Source organism: Dendropsophus ebraccatus, chromosome 10 (assembly GCF_027789765.1).
Source record: "Dendropsophus ebraccatus isolate aDenEbr1 chromosome 10, aDenEbr1.pat, whole genome shotgun sequence".
In the NCBI taxonomy this organism is placed as follows: Eukaryota; Metazoa; Chordata; class Amphibia; order Anura; family Hylidae; genus Dendropsophus; species Dendropsophus ebraccatus.
In genome coordinates, this window is record NC_091463.1 from 81,738,691 (window position 1) to 81,763,253 (window position 24,563).

Here is a 24,563-nt window from a genome sequence, read left to right on the forward strand (position 1 = left end):
TTCACATCCATGTGTTAATATTGGGTTTGGAATTGAAATTTTTACTCAAATTTTGCCGAGATCTTTACATTTATTTTATTTTTTATTTTCAGCTTCAAAGCAATATCTTTGCGGGTTTCGATGAAACTTTACTCAGAGGAGCCGAAGCTTTGGCCGCTGTGGATATTGTATCTCAAAAGACACATCCGTTCAAGCCGGATGCCACTTACCACACCATGAGCAGCGTGTCCTGCACGCCGACGTCTTCGACGGTGCATCTGCATCACCCTTCCGTCTTAACAACTCACCATTCACATCACCATCCTCACCATCAGCCTTCACAGGGCTTAGACGGGGACCTTCTAGACCACCTAAACCCTGCTCTTACCTTGGGAGGTGTTCCAGATGTCGGATCAACACCTTCCCATCCCCATGCTCATATGTCTGCCATTAACCACATGGCCCACCATACACAGTCTATGAACATGTCCCACAACCATGCACTGACAGCTCACACGGCCATGAACTGTTCCGAAAGTGAGACAGACCCCAGAGAACTTGAATCGTTTGCGGAAAGGTTCAAACAAAGGAGAATAAAACTTGGTGTAACTCAGGCGGATGTTGGTTCTGCATTGGCCAATCTGAAGATCCCAGGTGTTGGTTGTCTCAGTCAAAGCACCATTTGCAGGTTTGAGTCTCTTACATTGTCTCACAACAACATGGTGGCCTTAAAGCCCATATTGGAAGCCTGGCTAGAGGAGGCAGAAAGAGCTCAAAGGGAAAAAATGACCAAGCCTGAAATTTTTACTGGGGGAGACAAGAAACGTAAACGTACTTCCATCGCCGCCCCCGAGAAAAGATCACTAGAAGCTTATTTTGCTGTTCAGCCGAGACCTTCTTCAGAAAAGATTGCAGCTATTGCAGAAAAGCTAGACTTAAAAAAGAATGTAGTCCGGGTCTGGTTTTGTAATCAAAGGCAGAAACAGAAAAGAATGAAGTTTTCGGCGACCTACTGAGACCTGGTGCTCTCTCTCTCTATTGAACTGACCAATGAACTGTTTTCGATCTAAGGGAATTTAGATACATTGACATTGTGTCTTCATACCTTGGCATAGAGACAAACTAATAAAAGACTGGGACATACAGTTATAACCACCTGTAAAGTTGTGCTGGTGAGTGGAAAGCTTGGGATGGTGTCTTTTTGGTTTGGCGTCTATGACCAAAAAAAAATCTTCCCTTGACTTTATCAAATTCTAAAAGTACATTAAAAAAAACATAAAAAAAAAAAAAGTATGGGAAGCAAAACTTGAAATCCTGTATGATGTTTCTCTCAGTTTGAACGACCCTTTTATATTTATTATTATTGTAAATATTACCCCGTGATGATGATATTGCACCAGTGGTTCAAAGTTTAAGTTATTTACTTATTTAATTTGTTATTATAACGCACACATACACCCTAATCCTCACCTCCCCCCCCCCCCCCAATCTGATTTTATTTGATATAGCCGACTACAACAGTCCTTGTCTCTGCATGGTTGTATTCACTCTCCAATAACTTGTTTTGTTTCTAACTCATCATTTGCTAGAAAGCACATGTTCAGATCTGTAAGACTCCGTAGGAAGCAGCGAGTAAGTTCAAATAGTCATGACCCTGCGATTCCACTACAAAGATGCTTTGACAATCAAATTAGTTTGTTCACGTTTAGTCCCCTCCCCAGGTTCTCCCTTGAAATGGATATGACATTGTATGTGGAAGTGCATATAGTCTATAACATTTCAGCACAAGATCACCATTTGTGTGTGTGTTCCTTTAATTTAAAGACAGAAAATAATAATAATAATTGACGACAGCGGCGGCGAGAGTTCTATATTTAAAGGTTTTAACTTATATGTAATCGATTTCACAATGGATACTTAAGGTTAATCATTTTGGAACTATTTAAATATTTGCACTTTTTTGGCAAGATACACATTGCTTGGCATAAGAGGGATTTCCCATCTGTTTCTTTTTTTTTATTATTCTTTTTTTTTCTTTTTCTTTTTTTTTTATGGAGCATTTAATTTTCTATGTGTGTAAAAGAAAGAAATTTTGTGTCTGTGTATGCTACAGAATTTCAAATAAACCATGCACGATTTACCTCATTCTTTCTCTTTACTATTACTTTCAATGCAATTTTGTATAGATCTATATTTTACATCATGCCTATTGACTTGAGAACTGTTGACATACTGCCGAAAAAGACGTGAACGAAACATGATACTTTTTTGCTGGGTGAAGGGTCACGCTGTTACTCCTTACATTTCCTGGGGATTGCAGAAGCTTTTGTATCTATAAATGACAAGTCAGGGTTTTTGCAGATGTCAAAAAGATCAAAAAATATAGCAAATATTGAATTTGTAGCTTTATGTTAGAAGCTTGTAACATTGAAACATAAAAGAGTGTTGACTGAAAAAAAGACCACCTGGTCCATCTAGTCTGCCCTATTAATATTTCCTTTCTTCTTATATTAGGATACATATATGTATATGTATATTCCAGGCAGGTCTACATTCTGTTATTGTACCACATCTACTGGAAGTTTGTTCCAAGTGTCTACTACTCTTATTTGCATGTGCAAAGTGGGGGTTGTATCATTCTTCATAGAATCTTTTATTAAGTAGTAATTGTTTACTGTAAAGCTAAGTGTTTTATAGAAATTAAATTGTAACTATACATATATATATATATATATATATATATATATATCCACAAAAATTATGTATGTATATATATATATATATATATTACATACAAAGGTTCTACTATACAAAACCTGGAGAAAACAGGTTTGATAAACGTACAAAGGTACATATATATATATATATATATATATATATATATATATCTCCACAAAAATTATATATATATATATATATATATATATATAAAACGTACAAAGGCTCTACTATACAAATAAATAAATAAATAAATAAATAAATATATATATATATATATATATATATATATACCTTTGTACGTTTATCGAACCTGTTTTCCCCACACCCTATATAACAATAGAATATAAATCTAATAGACAACAATGTGACATCTCTTTTGAATGGCACAAAGGCAAATAAATGTTACATAGTACTATTTAGAATTTTATGTTAACTTTAGCCTAAGGCATCCAGAATATTTTACACTTATCTAGTGACAGCACACATGCATACCATATTCCTATGGTTATCAATTATTTATAAAATAACACCATTTTTTCTGTGCACTCTACTAGACAACAATATGAAGGGAACATAATGACTATCCTGTAGTATTTACTGTTAAAACATGTCAATATTTATATATATTAACATTTCAGGATAAATATGATGCACTCCTTATATTATAGTGATGGTAAGTAGATATCCCAGCTGGTCTACTTGTAATCTTTGAATTTCTTTATTGCTTTATGTCAAAAATGATATCAAGAATAATATATAAATGAGTTAAAAAAAAAATATGTTAATTTTTAAATGAGGAATTAAGGTCATGTATGAAACAATCTTTTAACATGCTTCTACAATCTAAAAACCCTATAGTTTAGGTGAATACACGTATTATGAATCTTATTCTACTGTGTTAATAGAAGTCATAATATTAATGGCGCCAACCTATTCCGCAGCGGTTTAGGATTCAAAGGTAACATATATATCCAATATTATTACACGTTAAAAAACGAATCCACAATTAAAGGCGCAGGAGCGAGGGCCCCAATCTCATTAACTTACGTTTATTGTGCTATCTACATGCGTTATAGTTGTATTTGATCACTTTAGCTTCTTTTAGGCCTTGTGCTATTTTTTTCTTATATATAGATATTACAAATACTTTATATACTTGTTATTCTATACAATTATCTTGCATATATATATATATATATATATATATATATATATACTCTTTAAAGTTTAATTCTGTGAATACATCTATTATTGATTGAGCTACTTTAGACAACTTGGTGACTCAGCAAAGTTGACTCTTCATAGAAAAATACACACACTTTATTCATATTCCTATAGAGCGTCCAAAGGGATTCACATTAGCGTATAGGCTGCTACAATTCTATATATTGTTAAGCACCTGACAACACATTTTGCATGAATAAAATACAGATACTTTCCTTAAAAATCCTGCTCTGGAAAGTGCTTGTTTTTGAAGTCCTATAATAAATAATACGAGTAATGTTACTTTATAAAAGAAATCCAACATCCTGCTCCCCAACAAAATCAATACGACTTCATGCTTTGTTTTTAAACTTGAAATTAAAATTAAATGCATTGACTTCAAGCAGAACCATAAAAATCAAAGAAATATTTCATTAACAAGGAGATGAAATGTCAATAAATACTACAAACTAAGTGCACAACAAAGAGGCTTTAGTAGCAGAGATCAAAAACATATCAGAAAGGACGTCCCTGTAGAATTCCTGTAGCCAAGATTGATTGGAAATACTTTGTAATTTAAAAGTAAAAGACAACTTGCAATAAATGTGAGCGCAGGCATTTCTAGAAATTAATAAGGATTTTATTTTAGTTTGAAATCAGTGAGAAATCTTCGACATTGGCTTGGCTGAAAGCACAGCTAACTATGAAAGGGAATGGAAGCCTATGCAAATCAATCAACCTGCTGGATTCTTTTTACTCCTATAAAAGTACATGAAATGACTGCAGCAATAAACACTAATATGTTATATAAGAGATTTCTATGTGGTAATTTAATGCATTTTATTCCAGAACGAGTAGAACCTTTTTAGTATATGGTAGGTAATAGATAGAAAGATAAGTAGATAGATAGATGGATAGATAGATAGATAGATAGATAGATAGATAGATAGATAGATAGGAGATAGATAGATAGATAGATAGATAGATAGATAGGAGATAGATAGATAGATAGATAGATAGATAATGAGATGATAGATAGATGATAGATAGAAGGTGATAGATAATAGATAGATAGATGATTCATAGATAGATAGATAGATAATTGATAGATAGATAGATAGATAGATAGGAGATAGATAGATATATAGATAGATAGATAATAGAAAGATAGATAGATAGATAGATAGATAGATAGATAGATAGATAGATAGATAAATAGATAGATAGATAGATAGAAGATAGATAGAAGATAAATATTAAAACATTTTGGGTAGAAAGAAAGCTAAAAATATATAGATCCATAAGAGAAAAAAGAGAAAGGAATACTAGATACATAGGCATAATAAAAAGATACAAATGGTTACATAAAAAACAAATACACGAATACAGATGCATAAATAGGTTAATAGAAACATAATACATATAAGATAAATGAATAGATAGCTAGATAGAGAAGAGATAATATAGTAAGATAGAGAGATAGATAGATAGATAGATAGATAGATAGATAGATAGATAGGAGATAGATAGATAGATAGATAGATAGATAGATAGATAATAGATAGATAGGAGATAGATAGATAGATAGATAGATAGATAATAGATAGATAGATAGAAAGATAGATAGGAGATAGATAGATAGGAGATAGATAGATAGATAGATAGATAGATAGATAGATAGGAGATAGATAGATAGATAGATAGATAGATAGATAGATAGATAGATATATAGATAGATAATAGATAGATAGATAGATAGATAGATAGATAGGTAGATAGATAGATAGGAGATAGATAGATAGATAGATAGGAGATAGATAGATAGATAGATAGATAGATAGATAGATAGATAGATAATAGATAGATAGGAGATAGACCTAGCTCTGGCTCGGTATGATATAGAACTTTGTTGGAATCTTGTACATGTCTAGAACGTGTTATATAAATGTTCTTCTTTTTACAGAAAGATAACGTAATTTTTGCCAAACTAAAATGTATCCAATTTTACCCAATTCTTACATTTACCAAAAGAATCCCTCCTCGCTGAACTGCATGTTGTGCTGGAAAAAACAGAGTTAAAAGTGGAGTTAATACAATACCATCAATAATTCAGTCTAGAAGTTCAAACACTGGTATGTAGTAGGGACTGTGACATATAAGAACTATTATAAGGAGGGGACTGTTATTCTACAATACTTTGCTGTATGTAAACTGTAAGGAAGTCATTAAGGGTTGAAAAGATGTAAAATAGAAAAAATTGTCTCTGTAAAGTCTCATACATAAGAAGATAGCAAGATATCAACGAATATAAGACGTTATTAACCAGAAATTGCCTTTCACATTATAGAAACCTAAACAACATAAAAATATAAATTACACAATATAAAACATCTATTATTTATAATATACAACTAGGTCCACACGCTCTTAAAGCCAGATCTTTTAACTAAAATAATTTATTGTTTTAAAATATTCTTTCTTTTTTTTTTTAACTTTTAATTCAAATCTACTTGCATAAAAGAACTAAATTAACTATTTTATGTATTATCTATTATATATTAACTTAATTATTTATTTATATATTTGTTTGTTTTTATTTTTAAGCATAAACTGGGTTATTAGACTCAAGTTCAGAGATATATTGGGGAATTCCAGAACAAGGACTTGGCCAATTGCTATTGAAGAAATAAGTGAAAAGAGCGAATTAAAGCTTATTGATTAAAGTTTCAGCTTCCAGCTTTAAAACTCTATTCATTGTCCTCCCGTATAGAGACGGGCAACATTAGTTTGCCACTGAAACAATTAGTCGAATTTTTTTTTTTTTTGTCAGTCGAAAAAAAAAAGACACTCAGAAATCAATGGAGGCTTGTGAGAATGGTTTAAGTTTGCAGTAAACTTTGTCGAAATGTATCCAACTCTCATTAATGTATCTATCCCTCACTCTCCCCGAACCATCACTCACTATGGTTTCAGACTCCCTCAAATTCGCAATTTGGCATTTCGCCTGGGACCACATTAATCCTTTTTTCTGAGGGCATTAGACAGGGAATATATTTTATTGTGTACACTTTCCCAATGAATGAGGGACTTGTTTTTAATCACGTTAGCATCTCTGAGGTCCTTGTGCTGGCTGCCCTTTTAAATTATGTAGTATTGTTGTTGCTGCTGTGAGAGTGTGTTGTGTTGAGGGTTTGTGTTCACCCAAGACATCTACAGAAACTTTTTTTTTTTTAAGCAAGCTGTCAGGACCATGGACAGAAGCATTGACATGTAAATTTTTACAAATGGCTCCATGTAGGCAGGATTAGATAATACTATATGATGTCTAATAATCAATTAAAAAAAACAAAAAAAGTTTCTGTCTACAGAAGACATCTACAGAAACTTTTTTTTTTAAGCAAGCTGTCAGGACCATGGACAGAAGCATTGACATGTAAATTTTTACAAATGGCTCCGTGTAGGCAGGATTACATAATATTATCTGATGCTTGATGGTCAATTAAAAAAAAAAACATCTTCATGACATGTACTGCTGATGAAGACGTATACAGTACGTAGAAAGGCACAGATGAGCGCGTCATATGAATGTATAGAAAAGGAAGTGCATAAAATGTATAAAAAAAAAGAAAACAAATGCAGTGATGAAAGTCACACAGGTGTAAAACTATATAAAGACATCACAGAACATATATATATATATATATATATATATATATATATAATACGTTGCACATACAACTTTATAGAATATATATATGACTGGGGATATAGTACTGCCTTAATTGTTTATATATATATATATATATATATATATAATCTGTATATGTATATATATATCGTTAATGAATTCTTCTTTGTTCTCTTATCTAATTCCTGTTTTTTTTTTTTTTTTTTCCATGTAGCGGAAAGCACATTTTCATAAATAGACCTTGGCCAAGTGCTTGGTATGAAAATTTAATGAAGTCTGGATGCTGAGTGCAGCCTGGGGGGCCTTTGAGAATCATTTCAGTGCAACATTAGCAGGGCCCTTCTTTCTCTCTCTCTCTCTCTTACTTTCCAGACACGGTAGACAATCAAGCCTTTTCCAGCCCCCTTTTTTTTCACTTTACAGAACTGATCCCCTAAATAGAATGGGGTAAAAAAAAAAAAGTAGAGGGGCACAGTATAAAAAAAAAAGAAAAAGAAAAAAAGAAAACGTAGATGTAGAGTAGAATGACCCCGTCATAAAAAAAATAACAGGTGCCACATCTCACACCCCTAGTATTAAAAGTTTTAAATGCAGGCAATGCAATATTTATCACCTGAGATAATAAAAAGGCAAGTCAGTATTTCCCCGTCACAAATTCAAACGGCTTGACCAAATGCTGAGATAGAAGCATCTATTTCGATTCTTTTCGGATGATTATTCTAAAGAATGACCTCCTTTTAAAGAATGGGTGTGTTGGCGAGATCCAGGTAAGGTTGGATGTGCTGGGCTTTAAAGGGTTAAGCTATGGGGGGTGGGGTGGGGGGGTCTTTCTTATGAAGTCCCCTCATTGAATTTGCATGATGATTTTTTTATGCTAATATTTTAAGGGGGGGGACTTAAAACGGGGAAGGAGATTACAAAGCATTTAAGAAATAATAAAGTATGGGAACGCTGGAGACGTAGGAAGGGAGTGACAATTAGTAAAACTAACTTAATGAATCATTCAATTGCCTTTGGATTGTCGTTAGCATGATCACTTATCAACCTTTGATCCTTTTCAAGTCTTAGACAAATAAGCCCTGTGGAGCTGAGTCTTTGCCTAGATAGTAATGAATATGTACTGCTATAAAACAATCCACATGAGAGCTTCACATGCAAAATGTCTAAAGCAAACTGTTTGCATACTAAAGCAGGGACGGCGAGGCTTTAATTACCGAAACTTTCTTCAACATAAGTCTATGGATTCTCACCTTAGAAGAAGAGAAGGAAATAAAAATGTTACTGTGGAGGTTTATATTATGATGTCAGGATTCCCAATTCTTCCCAGACCTTCTCCTGGAGCAAACTGGCAGATTTAGAGGGGTTGATGGGTGGGGGTCAGTCGTGAACCTATATAACTCTATAGAGGAGGATACATGAATTTTTCAGGAGACGGGGCACAATATGAAGAATGATAGAAATAACCAATGGATGAACTTGTAATAATAGGAAATTATAATAGTTACAATATATGATGTTGGCAAAATGCAAACAAAAACTTTTATGTAGTTTAATTCCTGGGGTGATTGTTAATACTAGTTTCATTGTAATATCATTTACATACCTAATTTGCTTTCCTGTTGTATGAAGTTTCTAAAATAGTTGGGGTGTCTGGATAGATAGATAGATAGATAGATAGGAGATAGATAGATAGATAGATAGATAGATAGATAGGAGATAGATAGATAGATAGATAGATAGATAGATAGGAGATAGATAGAAGATAGATAGATAGATAGATAGATAGATAGATAGGAGATAGATAGAAGATAGATAGATAGGAGATAGATAGATAGATAGACAGACAGACAGATAGATAGATAGATAGATAGACAGACAGACAGACAGACAGACAGACAGACAGACAGATAGATAGATAGATAGGAAAGAATAGAAAGAAAAAAATATGTGAATGCCCAACTGATACATACATTTATAGTGTAGATAGGGTAGTGTAGAACAAATGTAAGATATGCGTAAGACTGAAACATATACAGAATTATAGACGATAGAGGATAGATAGATAGATAGATAGATAGATAGATAGATAGATAGATATTGAATAGAAATTTAGAAAAAGAAAGTAAAAAGAGAATAAATAAACGTAATGGATGGGTACATAAATGTATAATTGAGTGCATAAATGGGTTAAAAGACAGAGAGATAATAGATAGATAGATAGATAGATAGATAGATAGATAGGAGATAGATAGATAGATAGATAGATAGATAGATAGATAGATAGATAGATAGATAGATAGATAGGAGATAGATAGGAGATAGATAGATAGATAGAAGATAGATAGATATATAGATAGATAGATAGATAGATAGATAGATAGATAATAAATAAATAGATAGGAGATAGATAGATAGATAGATAGATAGATAGATAGGAGATAGATAGATAGATGATAGATAGATAATAGATGATAGATAGATAGATAGATAGATAGATAGATAGATAGATAGATAAATAGATAGATAGATAGGAGATAGATAGATAGATAGATAGATAGATAGGAGATAGATAGGAGATAGATAGATAGATAGATAGATAGATAGATAGATAATGGATAGATAGATAGATAGATAGATAGATAGATAGATAGATAGATAGGAGATAGATAGGAGATAGATAGATAGATAGAAGATAGATAGATATATAGATAGATAGATAGATAATAAATAAATAGATAGGAGATAGATAGATAGATAGGAGATAGATAGATAGATAGATGATAGATAGATAATAGATGATAGATAGATAGATAGATAGATAGATAGATAGATAGATAGATAGATTAAAGATATTGTATTAATTTTGTCCTTTCATTAGATATTTTGGTTGGATGTATTATAATTAGAGATGCGTGAACCGGGTTCTGGTTCCAGTCGATCCGAACCCGGACTTTCGGCATTTGATTAGCGGGGGCTGCTGAACTTGGGTAAAGCTCTAAGGTTGTCTGGAAAACATGGATACAGCCAATGACTATATCCATGATTTCCACATAGCCTTAGGGCTTTATCCAACTTCAGCAGCCACCACTAATCAAATGCCGAAAGTTCGGGTCCGGATGAACTCCAGCATGCTCGAGATTCGCTCATCTCTAAATATAATTCATATAATGGCTTGTACCCACTGGCACTATAAAGCCGCATTATTTCCACAAGAGCTGTCAGTGCAGAAGTTCTGTGACACAAGAAGCGACCCATGTAGCTGGTTATTTCCAGTAATTAATGACAATGACGATTCCAGCTCCCATCTCTAAGTAAGAGGATCCTGAATAATACAGCACAAACACCTATAGTGCTCTATACATTATCTGCAGGGGGCCTGGCTGCACGTGTTGAATGCATCGGCAGCGCCTCCACAGGAGACATTATGTATTACACTGCACCTATTATACCCAAGGGCCTGTGTTACATAAGTTGTGTCCGTCCTCCAAAGAGAGAAAACCACTCTTTGTAGCGTTATACATCTCTCTAGCTTATTTATATACATCCAGAATGAGGAATCCCCCCTCTGTTAATTTACAATGCTCAAAAAGAATCTTTTATAATCCTATAATATATAGTAAAAAAATTATTTAGAGGAAAATATAATTGTTTTCTTGAAACAGTGCCACTGTTGTCCATTGGCTGTGTCTGGTATTACCGTTCAATCCCAAATCTAGTGAGAGTTGCAATAGCAGAGAAATCAAGCTCCTTATATTACCTTTCCAACATTAAAGGGGTACTCCAGTGAAATTTTTCTTTCAAATCAACTGGTTTCAGAACGTTTTATAGATTTGCAATTTACTTATATTCGAAAAATCTCAAGTCTTCCCATACTTATAAGCTGCTGTATGTCCTACTGTAAGTGGTGTTTTTTTTTCAGTCTGACACAGTGCTCTCTGCCGCCACCTCTGTCCGAGACAGGAACTGTCCAGAGCAGAAGTTTTCTAGGTGGATTTGCTACTGCTGTAATGTGTCAGACCGATAAGAAAACACCACTTTCTGCAGGACATACAGCAACTGATAAGTATGGAATGACTTGAGATTTTTTTCTAAATAGAAGAGTATATTACAAATCTTTATAACTTTCTGAAACCAGTTAATTTGAAAGAAAAAGATTTTTTGCTAGAGTACCCCTTTAATATAAGCTGTATAATATTCTGTACAACTGGATATGATAAACTGGGTGAAGATTTGTGGGGTCACGCACCTCTGTTCTCCAACAGATATTTCTATGGTGTACAATGTAGTATACAGTAGTTAGTGACAGGTGCTGTTACTTACCGAGGACATAACGGTCGTGATTACTACGGAACTTACGTAGTAGTTCCGTCTAAGGAATCCCGGATGGAGTGTATACACATAGGGGGAGATTTATCAAACATGGTGTTAAGTGAAACTGGCTCAGTTGCCCCTAGCAACCAATCAGATTCCATCCTTTATTCCTCACAGACTCTTTGGAAAATGAAAGGTGGAATCTGATTGGTTGCTAGGGGCAACTGAGCCAGTTTCACTTTACACCATGTTTGATAAATCTCCCCCATAGTATACACTCCGGCCAGGATCCCTAGCGGCGCTGCAAGAAACTGATATGTCAGTTTTCTGTGGCCGCTATACAATGAATAGCAGCCGTAGAAAATCCTGTCGGTTCACACAATGGAACGTGCGGCTCTGGCCACACGCTCCATTGTGTGAAGCTGGGAATTCGGAGGCGGGGGCGCACAGATGCGCCCGCATCTGAATTCTGCAGCAGTGAAGATCATCCGGCCGGTACTGCACATCGGCCCGGGATGTTCTTCTCAGACACAAGCCGTTCCGTGACCTGGCCGTGTCATGGAACGGCCGGTGTCTTAGCACGTGTGGACATAGCCTAAGGAATCATAAAGACTCTAGTAAGAAAGCTAACTACACTATATTGATATACTATTTATAGGTTAGATAAGGGGCCAAAAAATATAACTTTTACCAAGAGGGCCAAAAAGAACTATCATCAATGTAGTTAGAAGATTGCCTAACCTTAAAGTCACCGTTCAATAAACCAGTGGTGGGATACCTCCGGCCCGCGGGCCGCATCCGGCCCCTGGGACCTCCTGATGCGACCCACGGCCCTCCTGTGATGAGTGTCGCTCTGTTGGGGAAGGAGGTGGCATACATAGCATCCTGCTGTCTCTGTGAAGGTTGACAGACACAGGAGGATGCTGTCTGTGCCGGCTCCTTCCCCACCAGAGCGGCGCACATCTTCCCTCTCCTGCGGGCCGCGCATGATGACGTAATTTAATCGCGCGCCACCTACAAAAGAAAACGGGCAAAGGCTAGAGTAGAGAGAAGAGGACCTGGGCAGCATGGGAGAGGAGGAAAGGTGAGTGAGATGTTTATTTTTTTTATTTGGGACAGGCACTGGGGGTTAACTAGGCTACTAGGGACATGACTGGGGGTTAGCTAGACTACCAGGCCATCACTGGGGGGTCAACTATGACTAGCAGGGGCATCACTGGGGGGTTAACAATGACTAGCAGGGGCATCACAGGGGGTTAACTATGACTACCAGGGCATCACTGGGGGGTTAACTAGACTACCAGGGACATCAAAAGGGGTTAACTACAGCTACCAGGGGCATCACTGGGGGTTAACTCTGGCTACCAGGCATCACTAAGGATTCACATTAGGTACAAGTGCATCACAGAGGGTTAACTACAATAGCAGGGGCTCTAGGGGAACAATACTTTGCCTTGCCCCGGGTGCTGCGCACCCACGCTACCCCACTGCCGCGCACAGTATAACATTAAGTGCAGCCCTCGAATGATTTTATTAATGCCCAAAGGTTCCCCACCCCTGCATTAAACATAAGAGCCCCAAGACATTATAGTGGAAGCCCTATAGGTCCATTGAAAAGAGGTTCCCAGCCATGGTTGGTGCCAATAGATCTAGAAACTATGTAGGGGTCCCCTCTACACAGCACGCCAGCAAGCAAGAGGTTAGGAACTGGATTAAAGGTCATGAGAGGTTTGGAGAGAAGAGACCAAATAATAAAAGCTTTACCTTGATTGCATATGACACCTTAAAGGCATTTTCCAAGACTTTCCTTTACTGATGACCTATATACACAATGTGTGGAGCTGTCTATTTATTGCACATTTGGTGAAAAAGTCAGGGGTGCCAGGTGTTAAGGCCCTATTACACAAAGCAATTATCGCCTGTAGTTGGTCGTTATGGCCGATAACCGTCTTGTGTAATAGAAGACATGCACAATGTCAGCAGATCGTTTTCTTTCAACATGTAACAGGAGTGGCGGTAGTAGACCGCTGCTGTCTTCTATGGGCTCCCCTGACGATCTAGCGATCACCCGGGCAGCCCCCCCCCCCCTGTTCTTATCTGCTCGCGGGGCACGAGGAGCTAGCTTGCACTGACCTGACAGGTCGGCGTTTGCTTGCTCCCTCTCTCGCCCCGTGTACTTGGGGCTTTAGTCCCCAACCAATAAGATATTGATGACCTATCTAAAGCATAGGCAATAAAAAAAAACATCAAAACACCTTTAATAGAAGCCCATTTTGACCTTGGCTTTATATGGTACAAATAAGTTCCATTAACATGTGCAAAATGTGGCTGTATCCAAAACCATATACTCCACTATCACTTTTTTGAATAGTTTGCATCTGAAGCTGCTAAGAAGTGCATGATAATAACCGATTCCTATGATGACAATCGCCCATGGAAATGATCACTCATTATAGAAGCCTGGATTATTTGATCTGGCAGGGTGTTACATGTAAGGCAAAGTTCTTTCTTTAATCCCTGCACTTTGCGATCAGATGTTTAAGTCAGAAACATACTTGCTGACTGGCACTACTATAAGGCCGCTCAAGGCAATGAGAAGTGAGAATGTGTTTTTTTAGGATACTACTGCAAGATTCATGACGAAAAGGTTGCATTATATTTGTATTAGTGCAAATAAATTCTGGTTTCCTCATCTATTAGACATAACTATGAATACCAAGATGTTGTGTAGATAGCCATGTGTCAGGGACGGGGAGGCAGGGACAAAACACGACAGTGAGCCTTGATGCTGAACCTACCAACTGCCCCTACCTACTTGCCTCAAACAGCCCTAAACGGCCACGGACAACCACAGAGACATTGCCTGTACTAGATACGTGCACACAGAACAAGACAGACAAACAAACAAACAGAATAGCGGCTAGTCAAACAGGCAAGGTCAGAACCAAACGGGCAGTGTAGTACAAAATTTAGGTAACAATCGACTAGTCAAAAAGTCAAGCCAGAGGTCAGGTAACAAAGTCGAGCAAGCAGAGGGAATTAGGATGGGGATAACAGGAAAAGACAGAGGGAGCTGGGACCAGGGTATGAAACCTAATAGCCAGCGCTGAGAGTCTGGTTCAGCTTTCTTGTATGCTGACCAAGAGCCCGTTCCGGATCCCCCTTGGACCGGCGCTCTGATCTTCCAGGTTCCAGATAGGCAGAGAAACCCGTCAGTCTAAAGACGTACTTAGCTGCATAAATCAAGTCCCGCAGTGATCAGCTTAAAGGACAAGTGCCATGAAAAAACCTTTTCCCAGTAATTGAAGCACATTACAAAGTTATATAATTCTGTAATGTGCTTCAATCATCTATCTGCCTACCTTCCCTGTCTTTTCCCCCCTCCACCCCCGCCAGGAAGTGTCCTAACTCACACAGACCTAATGACTGCCGTCACCGTCACCAAGCTCTTCTCTCAGCTCCTTCTCCTGTTACACTAGCCTCCCCCCTCCCCTGCCTTGTAAGGTGACTCAGCTTGCTCAGCTCCCATTGGCTGAACAACTGCAAGCCATCACTTGTCACATGTCATGCTTATCTTCCCTCCGACTGACTGGGGCACTTAGGCAGCCCCCCCCCCACCTCTCCTGCTGCCGTGGACTCAGTGAGTGAATGAGTCATGAGCAAGCTGAGTCACCTGACAAGGAGGGGGAGGCTGGTGTAACAGGACCTAGAGCAGCCCTCCTGCTGATGACTCATCCTCACAAGAAGGAGCTGCATGGTGACGGTGACGACAGTCATTAGGTCTGTGTGAGTTAGGACCCTTCCTGGTGAGGGGTGGGGGTGGGGGGGAAAGACAGGGAAGGGAGGCAGATAGATGATTGAAGCACATTACAGAGTTATATAACTTCGTAATGTGCTTCAATTACTGGGAAAAAGTTTTTCATGGTACTTGTCCTTTAACTCCTGCATTGCCAGGAAGCTGAGAAGCAAGCACGCGTGTCACACAAAAGTAAAATCAAGCCCAGTTATCACCAGGCTACTGCACATTCCTGACACCATGGTTGTAATATTAGTTATAGTCAGAAATCTGCCATTGATGATGATTGCAGTATGTGGGAGAGATAAAGTTGAGGAAAATATTAGAGATGAACGAAAATGCCTGGCAAAGTGTGGTGCTTGATCGAGCATTGGGGTGCTCCATGGAGCTCTGTTGAGTACCTTGCGCCGCTTAAGTTGCTTAGCCTTTCAATAAGCTTTAAGGCTGTGGAAACGCATAGCATATTTCTACAACCTTAAATCAAAAGGGGAAGGGGTTAAAATTACACTTTCTGCTCCAGTCTTCCAGCTGGTATCTTCACTATCACTGCTTAGCCAACCAGGGGCTGCAGTGGTGTCCCACCTCAGCCACTCTTCAGCCGAGTGGAGTCTCTGGGGGGAGACTTAACCCCCTGGGGCCAGACTGTAACTTTGGGTTAAAGGAGAAGTCCAGTGAAAAATTTTATTAAAGTATTATGTTGCCCCTCAAAAGTTATACAAATCACCAATATATACTTATTACGGGAAATGCTTATAAAGTGTTTTTTTCCCTGCACTTACTACTGCATCAATGCTTCACTTCCTGGATAACATGGTGATGTCACTTCCTGGATAACATGGTGATGTCATGACCAGACTCCCAGGGCTGTGCTTTCTGTGGCTGCTGGAGAGGATGATGGCAGAGGGATGCTCAGTGTCCCTCCAGTGCCCTGTGTCCCTCAGTGTCCCCCTGCCATCATCCTCTCCAGCAGCCACAGCCCGCACAGCTCAGGGAGTTGGGTCGTGACATCACTATGTTATCCAGGAAGTGACATCACTATGTTATCCAGGAAGTGACATTACCATGTTATCCAGGAAGTGACATCACCATGTTATCCAGGGAGTGACATCACCATGTTATCCAGGAAGTGACATTACCATGTTATCCAGGAAGTGACATCACCATGTTATCCAGGAAGTGAAGCCTTGATGCAGTAGTAAGTGCAAGGAAAAAAGCACTTTATAAGCATTTCCCGTAATAAGTGTATCTTGGTGATTTGTATAACTTTTGGGGGGCAATAAAATACTTTAATAAAACTTTTCGCTGGACTTCTCCTTTAAGCAAGTACCTTTGGCTCTGTTGAGCGGCGGGCACCTGGTTAAATACCCAAATATCCCATTGTTTTCAATGGGGTTCATTATTTGACTTGAGTATTTGAGTGTTAGATCAACTCTAGAACATTTTTATGTCACTTTTTTAGTAGTTCCAAGCACTGCCTTTTCCATCTCGCTGCAGGAGCCAGTCTCCATTATAAGTCGATAAAGCAGGGATGGGGAACCTTCGGCCCTCCAGCTGTTGCAAAACTACAATTCCCATCATGCTTGGACAGCCTTTCCTGTCCAGGCATGATGGGAGTTGTAGTTTTGCAACAGCTGGAGGGCTAAAGGGTCCCTATCCCTGCTGTAGAGATTATTTCCTGCAGTAAGATAGAAATCTCAGAGAGATAAGTGGTGAAGCCTTTATTGGACCACTTCTCCCGCTTTTATCTAACGATTGGTGGGGGTCTCAACATTCAGACCCCCCAATATCTCTAGGGCATGTCAATTTTTTTTTTTTTTAAGTGTCAGGGACAGTTTAATGGGGGTAAACATGTTTCTGAACACTGATTTATAGATGGTTTACACGGGGGAAAAAAATCAACTTCTGTGTCTTACCTATCTTATCTGAGCTCCTTTTAACGTTATCTTCATTGTGAGAGTTTCTTTTCCCCTCACACTAAAAGAGTGTGATAATCCTTCTGGTTTTCAGTAGGGATTCCCACCAGGAAGTTTTGGGTCTTACTTGAGGCACCTTACAGGTCATGGCCCTCTGTCAAGCCTCTCTGAAAAAAACTAAAGCAGATGGAGAAGAGACCAGACAAGGCAAAGCTCAGATTATGGTCATAGACACTATAACGAGACCTACAAAGAGTCAGGGCCACAAGCTCAGGGTCAAAGTCAAAGGTCAAGCCACGATTCAGAGTCCTAGAGATGTGGGGACACTAGACAAGTAAACTACTGTTCTCAGACTTGAAGGAGGCAAGAGTCCCTTTCAATAGGTTCTTATGAACATCTAATCCCAGGCAGGTGCTAACCAAGGCAGTCCTCTGGCATGGCCACCAACAGTACCGCATGGGCTATATCACTAATATATATATCACATATTGAAGATAGCCATTAGATATCTCAGACATGTCTCGTTTCTATTAAGACGTGTATTTTACTTTTCAGTTGGAGGCCAATAAAAAAATAACCAGCTTCAAAAAACCTCTTTATGCAATTTTTATACTAATATAATGCACATGTTCTTCTTATTGCCTCAGAATGTACCGAAGAAAGTCTTTTGGATTAGATTAACTTTGACAAGCATTTGGGAGATGAAATTCCTTCAGGTCAAGAGAAATACTGTCGGAATCTCTTGACCCGATGAAAGGAGTTTATTTCCCAGTAGCTTGTCTAAAACATTTGTCTTGTTCAGCAATGCTTAGAAGAACAAGGAAGGATCGTCCGATAAGCTGTAGGAGGAGCGATAGGAGGGATGAGGAGCTTCAGCTCATTGACAGTCATTTGTGTATAACTCTTATCTCTTGAGAAAAGGCGGTATAACACGGAACGCTTTTCGCTCGAAAAATCGTTAAATCGTTTGGATTTGAACGATAATCGTTTAGTGTAATAGCAAACAACGATTAAACGACCAACGAGAAATCGTTGGTCATTTAATAGAATTTGGACCTAGTTTAATCGTTGATCATTTGCAAATCGTTCGCATGTAATAAGACGTTGTTCGGTCCTTTGCAGTAGCGGCAAACGCAGTAGTGACAAAAGGACAAATGCAATAACGATCATAAGTAACGATCATCATTCCGTGTAATTGGGTGAACGATTTCAGGTCGTTTGAGTTTGTCTATTATTGAACGTCGAAAAATCGCTTCGTGTAATAGTACCCAAAGGTGGGGGATACAAAAAGGCAAAACAAAAAAAAAAATCACAAAGGTATTAAAAAAAACCTAAAACAATTCAAAAAAAGGTCATTGAGACATCACACCACTAAAAACTAAGGATGGTCCGAACCTGCCGAGGTTCGGGTTCGTATGAACCCGAACGCTCGGCATCAGATTCCCGCTGTCTGGCGACTCCGTGCAGCGGGTGGATACAGCGGGAGGACCGCCTGGAAAACTGGGATACAGCCTGTGGCTATGGCTGTGCGATGCCCTGACCCGTGGGGGTCACTTCGCAGTGCAGATGTTGTGAGCAAGCAGGAACCGGGGCAGCTGCAGGGTATAGGATTGTCACAGTACAGGGCCTGAGGATGGCACAGCTGAGGGACCGGTCTGCGGATTCTGCGGTAGGATTGCTACTGGGCATGCGATTCTTCGCTGTACCTAGTCAGGGCACCAGTAAACGGACACCAATGCCAGGGTTCAGTAACAGCGGTGGTTACACTTTTATTGTAACTGAGGTAACTGGTAGCAACAGTCTCTTCCGGATGCAACCGGGTATATAGCAGACTTATATAGACAGAGCTAAGGTGGTGCTGCATAGGCTGAGGTGAAACATGCCGGATGATGGGAGTAGTAGTGAGAGAGGAATAGAGATGCTGGGTGGATTTAGAGTACTTGCGGTATGAATCTTGACTTGATGAAGAGATGAATAACAGGAACGACACCCAGATGAGAGGATACTCCAGGCACTTGAGCAGACGGACAGCCAGGATCTGTTACAGCAGCGCACCAGGTCCACTCTTCTGAAGGTGAAGAGAGACACAAACACACGACCTCCTTGCTTGGGAGCAGGGGCCGGAACTAACTAGCAAGGGGAAGTCACATGGTACTCCTGGCCAAAGCTCGACGGTCATTGGAGGAACCATGGTTACAGGGCTTGGTCACGTGATCCTCAGCCTTTGCATACCACTGCACAGAGTTAAACACATGTACAATATACATGAACCTGAGAGAAATAGGGACTATATAGTCACAGTTGCAGTGCAAATAGTTTCCAGAACAGGCATGGCTGTAATAGCAAAAATAAACTGACAGTGAGAAACAGACAGCGTGTTCTTGGACACTGCAGCTGTATCCCAATTTTCCAGGCGGTCCTCCATCTGTATCCACCCTCTCCACGGAGCGGGCAGACAGCGGGAATCATTGCCGAGAGTTCGAGTTTGTACGAACCCGAACCTCGTCAGGTTCAGACCATCCCTACTAAGAACGTTGTCTTCTTAGACTAAAGGCTCTATGACACAAAACGATTATTGGCCTTAGCTGGCCGATTACCGACTGTTCGGTTAGATAATTGTTAAGTGTAATAGGACATGTTGAAAGGCCACAATCAGCCGAAATGCAGGGGCAACTGAGACAGTTTCACTTTACACCATGTTTGATAAATCTCCCCCAATGTGTGTTTAGGGAGGAGATGGGAGCAGAAAGACCTGGAAGGTTTGATCAAAGAAAGAGAGACATAACCATTGGAGAGAAAAAAGAAAAATCTAAGAGAGTAATATGGAAAGGTTAAACAGAAGGTAAAAGCGTATGGAGAGAAGAATACACTTCAAGTTGGGGTAGATGAGAGCATTATATATGGCCAGAGCCCCAAGATGCAAAGTTTCTGGGGTGCCCCGACAACCTGCATAATATACCCTAGAATTTAAAATGGTAAGAGCATGATTGACTGGGGGGGGGGGGGGGGGGCGGAGGCAAGCTACAGACCAAAAATATAATAAAGGGGGAAAAGTGGTAAATTGGTAAGGAAAAGAGGTAGAGTTAAACTCTCCAGTAGTTAGAGTAAGAAAATTAAGAAGATGGAAGAAAGAATGGTAGCAGACATGGTAATGTGAAATTATAAGTGATAAGATGGGGAGTAGAATAAAATAGAATAGAGATGGCAATATTTTAAAAACAGAAGTTCAGGAGTGGGACATCCCAAGACATGGATTAGAAAGAGGGAAGACTTTTCTATGATAGGAATTAGAAAACTACCAAGTAAGATCAGTTGATAGTCACTCAGGACGCTTCCTGTAATTGTAGCCCTTTGGATGGAGATGGATTGGTAACAATAAGATGCCACTCTATAGTCAGTGTGTTTATTCCCACAATCTCAGGTGCTGCATTGTGTCACTGATGTAGGGGGCCCATATGGCCACTTAAGCAAGATTAGGTTTTTGGATTCATGGGTAAGATACCCATTCATGTCATCCACTTTTTTCTATGAAGGAAAAATTTTTTCCTTAGAATAACATGTGAACTTTGGCTAGAACTTATAGAGGTTGGCTGGCATAAACTATTAATGTGCAATGCTGCTGGGACTGCGGTGAACACAACAGTGCTGTAAACTCATGTGTCCCACTCCTCCGCAGCCACCAGTTCCTGGGCCCCTCATTGTCCTCTGCTCTCCGCCGCTGTCATATTTTCCTTTAACATTGTTCCCCCTGGAAATAGTCGCTCAGCATGGTGCATAGTGCAGGATAGCATTGTCTACTCAGCATAGACACTGCTATACTGTGCTATGCACTATGCTGAGCGGCCATTTGCGGTGGGAAAGGCACATCAGCAGATTTTATGAAACAGATGACAACAGTGGAAAGTAGGGGACAACGGGAGGCCCAGAAACCGACAGCTGCAATGGAGCAGGACAGGTAAGTATACACCACTGTTATGTCCCCCCGCAACCCATCGCAGCTTTGTAACCCCTTTAACAGGGATCTGCACTGTTTTACAGGTATCCTTTTTTTATGTATTATTTGGGCCTAACAAAGGCATGACTTTAGTCAGCTGTACCTGTCACTCGCAGCAGGTTTGGTCATCAGTCAAAGGTATATGGGGCTCTCCAGAACGGCCACTGAAAGATGATGTCATGATGGAAAGTCCCCTCCCCATAGAGAACACAGGATTGTTTTGCCGTGTTGAACATTTCTGTGTATGGGAGACAGGAGAGATAACTAAGGCGTATAGCCACCTTTAAAAGAAGCCTGTCACCCCGGCTGCCGGGGTGAATCCAACCTGACCCCCCGGTGGAGCCCCGTATACTTACCCCTTCCTCAAAGTCCCAGTACCGGACCCGTCCTGCGGCCGAGAAATCCCAGTCGGAAGCCGTGTGCGCGCTCATCAGAGATGAGTTTAGTCATTCTCTATGGGTATCAGACTCATCTCAAAGCGCACACACGGCTTCTGGCGGGGATTTCTAGGCGACTGGACTGGGACCGGGACTTTGAGGAAGGGGTAAGTATAAGGGGCTCCACCAGGGGGTCGGGTGGGCCTCACTCTGGCAGCCGGGGTGACAGGTTCCCTTTAAGTATATCAAGTGTTAAGTCTATGTTCACACACAGCAAAATAAAGGCAAAATACAATAGTAAAATAGGTATAAAACATGGCTGTAGTTTGAATCTAAAAATATGTCACATGAAAATTGCACACATTATATATATATATATATATATATATATATAATTTATTGTGTTGTGGACTGACATTTTTCCATAGACTTTAAGGCTATGTTCGCATAATTTTTTTTTTTTAAGACATTTGGCAGACATTTTTCATAATTTGCATAAACCTTTTTTATAAATATTTAACAAACATTGTTTGCATTCTTTTTTTCATTTTATTTTAACTCAAAAACTTCCTACTGTATTCAGCAACCCGTTGCGAAACTACATCCCCCATCATGCCCTGGTGGTACCACAAAAGGAGTTGTAGTTTTGCAACAGTTGGAGAGGCACAGGTTGTTGGACATGGCCTCCTTTCTTATGAGTTGGGGTGGAAATGGTAATTGTTTACAAATGGCAGCAGAATGAAGTGACAGTGTTATCGTGTAGGAGCGGCCGGTGTTCTCTGTGGTGAATGGAGAACCCGCTGCCTAATTTGCTGCTGCTAATTTGCATGACAAATCCAATGCTTTCAAGAAGGACAATGGCCTCCCAAGTTACTGAGGCGGCAGACAATTCTATTTATCAGGCAGCTTTAGAAAGAAGGTTAAGCTTTTAGAGGACGAAGAACAACTTTTCTGTTTTGCACTGTTTATATAAGGTTTGCTTAAAGGGGCATGCCGACATCAGGTAAAAAATTATATAAAAATGCTCCCGAAGCATACAGCATTGCTCACCTGTCTGTCCCAGAACTAAAACCACCAAGAATCTATAGGGGAAGGGGGATTTATCAAACATGGTGTAAAGTGAAACTGACTCAGTTGCCCCTAGCAACCAATCAGATTCCACCTTTCATTCCTCACAGACTCTTTGGAAAATGAAAGGTGGAATCTGATTGGTTGCTAGGGGCAACTGAACCAGTTCTACTTCACACCATGTTTGATAAATCTCCCCCTATATGTTTTACAAGTATGTCATTCTCTCCTCTACCCTATTTTTTCACTATTTCATGGTCGCTGAGTGCTACAATTCCCAGAATTCATTGCTATCTATTAGCTCTTCATCATAGACCTCCAACTGTGTATACTCCTATACCTCCCAACTTTTTTCAGAGCAAAGAGGGACATTCATAACCACACCCAAACACTTTTGCCACCGCTGTTCACACAATTGGGGTAGTGCTCTATGCTGCAGATTTTTGGCAGCAGAAAATGCCAGCAAAAGCCAGAAGTGGATTCACACCATACCGTCACACTGTTACTGACCAGTATACCAAGACCAATAATACTAGTATATAAGAAACAAATATTATCACTAATCCGTCACCACATAGTGACTAATACCCCCATACCATTACAAAATACAGTACACTACGACCAGTAATAGCAGCAATAAGACCAATAATAGCAGTATATGAAAAACAAATATTATCACCACACCATGACCACCGCATAGTCACTAATACCACCATACCATGACTAAAAAATGCCTGCTATACAAACACAATTATCCCCTAACACCAACCTATATTGAGGTGGATACCAATGGTTTACAGGCTCTGTACATAAGTGATTACAGTGCAGTTACATCCAGTCTCGCACAGGGGGCATCTTCCCTGATAAGAGTTGTTCACTTTTTCTCTCTTTTTCTCATCATGAAGACTTCTTACAGCCATTATTTTTCTAACATTTTAGGTTCTTTATTCCAGCACTATCCTCACCTCTCTACAAAGTCCCCATCTGAATTGCTCCATACTGTAACACTGCCCATTTTGGCCCCATCTATTCCCCTTACATAGAAAGAAAGGTCCCATCTGTGCCCTCATATAATAGATAACCCCACTCGGTACCTTCAAATAGAAGGAATGGGGGCATATATAATATATGTACCCCATATATTAGTTAGGCCTTCTCTTTTACCTCAATATAGTGTTCAGACCCCCGTCCATCTATATAGTAAAAAGGATTCTCTGTGCCAATAGCCCCCCTCCCCCCTTCCCCAGTAGATTCATTCCCTAGCAGCTCCTCTGCTTGTGGAATTGTTCAGCACAAGCAAGCATGCTGTAAACGGGGCATATTCTTCCCTGAATGTTTCAATAAGGTGCACATGACAGTAATATAGGCTAATCTTTTTTTTTTTCTCACCACCAGGCCTAAAACTAAGCTGAAACCTCCTGTTCTGTCTTTGATGATAAGGAGGAGGCAGCTGTAAAGTGATCTGTACAGCAGTACAGTGAAAAGTGACACCAAAAGATAGAGAAAACAATAA

The 24,563-nt window shown here is 39.3% G+C and overlaps 1 protein-coding gene and 1 long non-coding RNA gene across 3 annotated transcripts in view; one reads left to right on the plus strand and one right to left on the minus strand.

Annotated features, from left to right (window-relative positions):
- Positions 1-1,143, plus strand: part of LOC138803049 (brain-specific homeobox/POU domain protein 3) — a 1,409-nt gene extending 266 nt beyond the window's left edge. Inside the window, exon 2 of the mRNA XM_069986876.1 lies at positions 93-1,143. Coding sequence (XP_069842977.1) covers positions 93-995 — 903 coding nt within the window. The 3' untranslated portion in view covers positions 996-1,143. The remainder of the gene's footprint in view (positions 1-92) is intronic.
- Positions 1,144-3,997: 2,854 nt separating this feature from the next.
- On the minus strand, positions 3,998-21,841 carry LOC138765904 (uncharacterized). Of its 2 annotated transcripts, XR_011358646.1 has the most exons (5): positions 21,709-21,841; positions 17,612-17,778; positions 8,842-8,990; positions 5,923-5,963; positions 3,998-4,179 (listed from the first exon to the last, which is right to left on the minus strand). It is a non-coding gene; the product is annotated as an uncharacterized lncRNA (long non-coding RNA). The 2 variants fall into 2 exon arrangements; XR_011358647.1 differs by lacking the exon at positions 8,842-8,990.
- Positions 21,842-24,563: the final 2,722 nt, after the last annotated feature.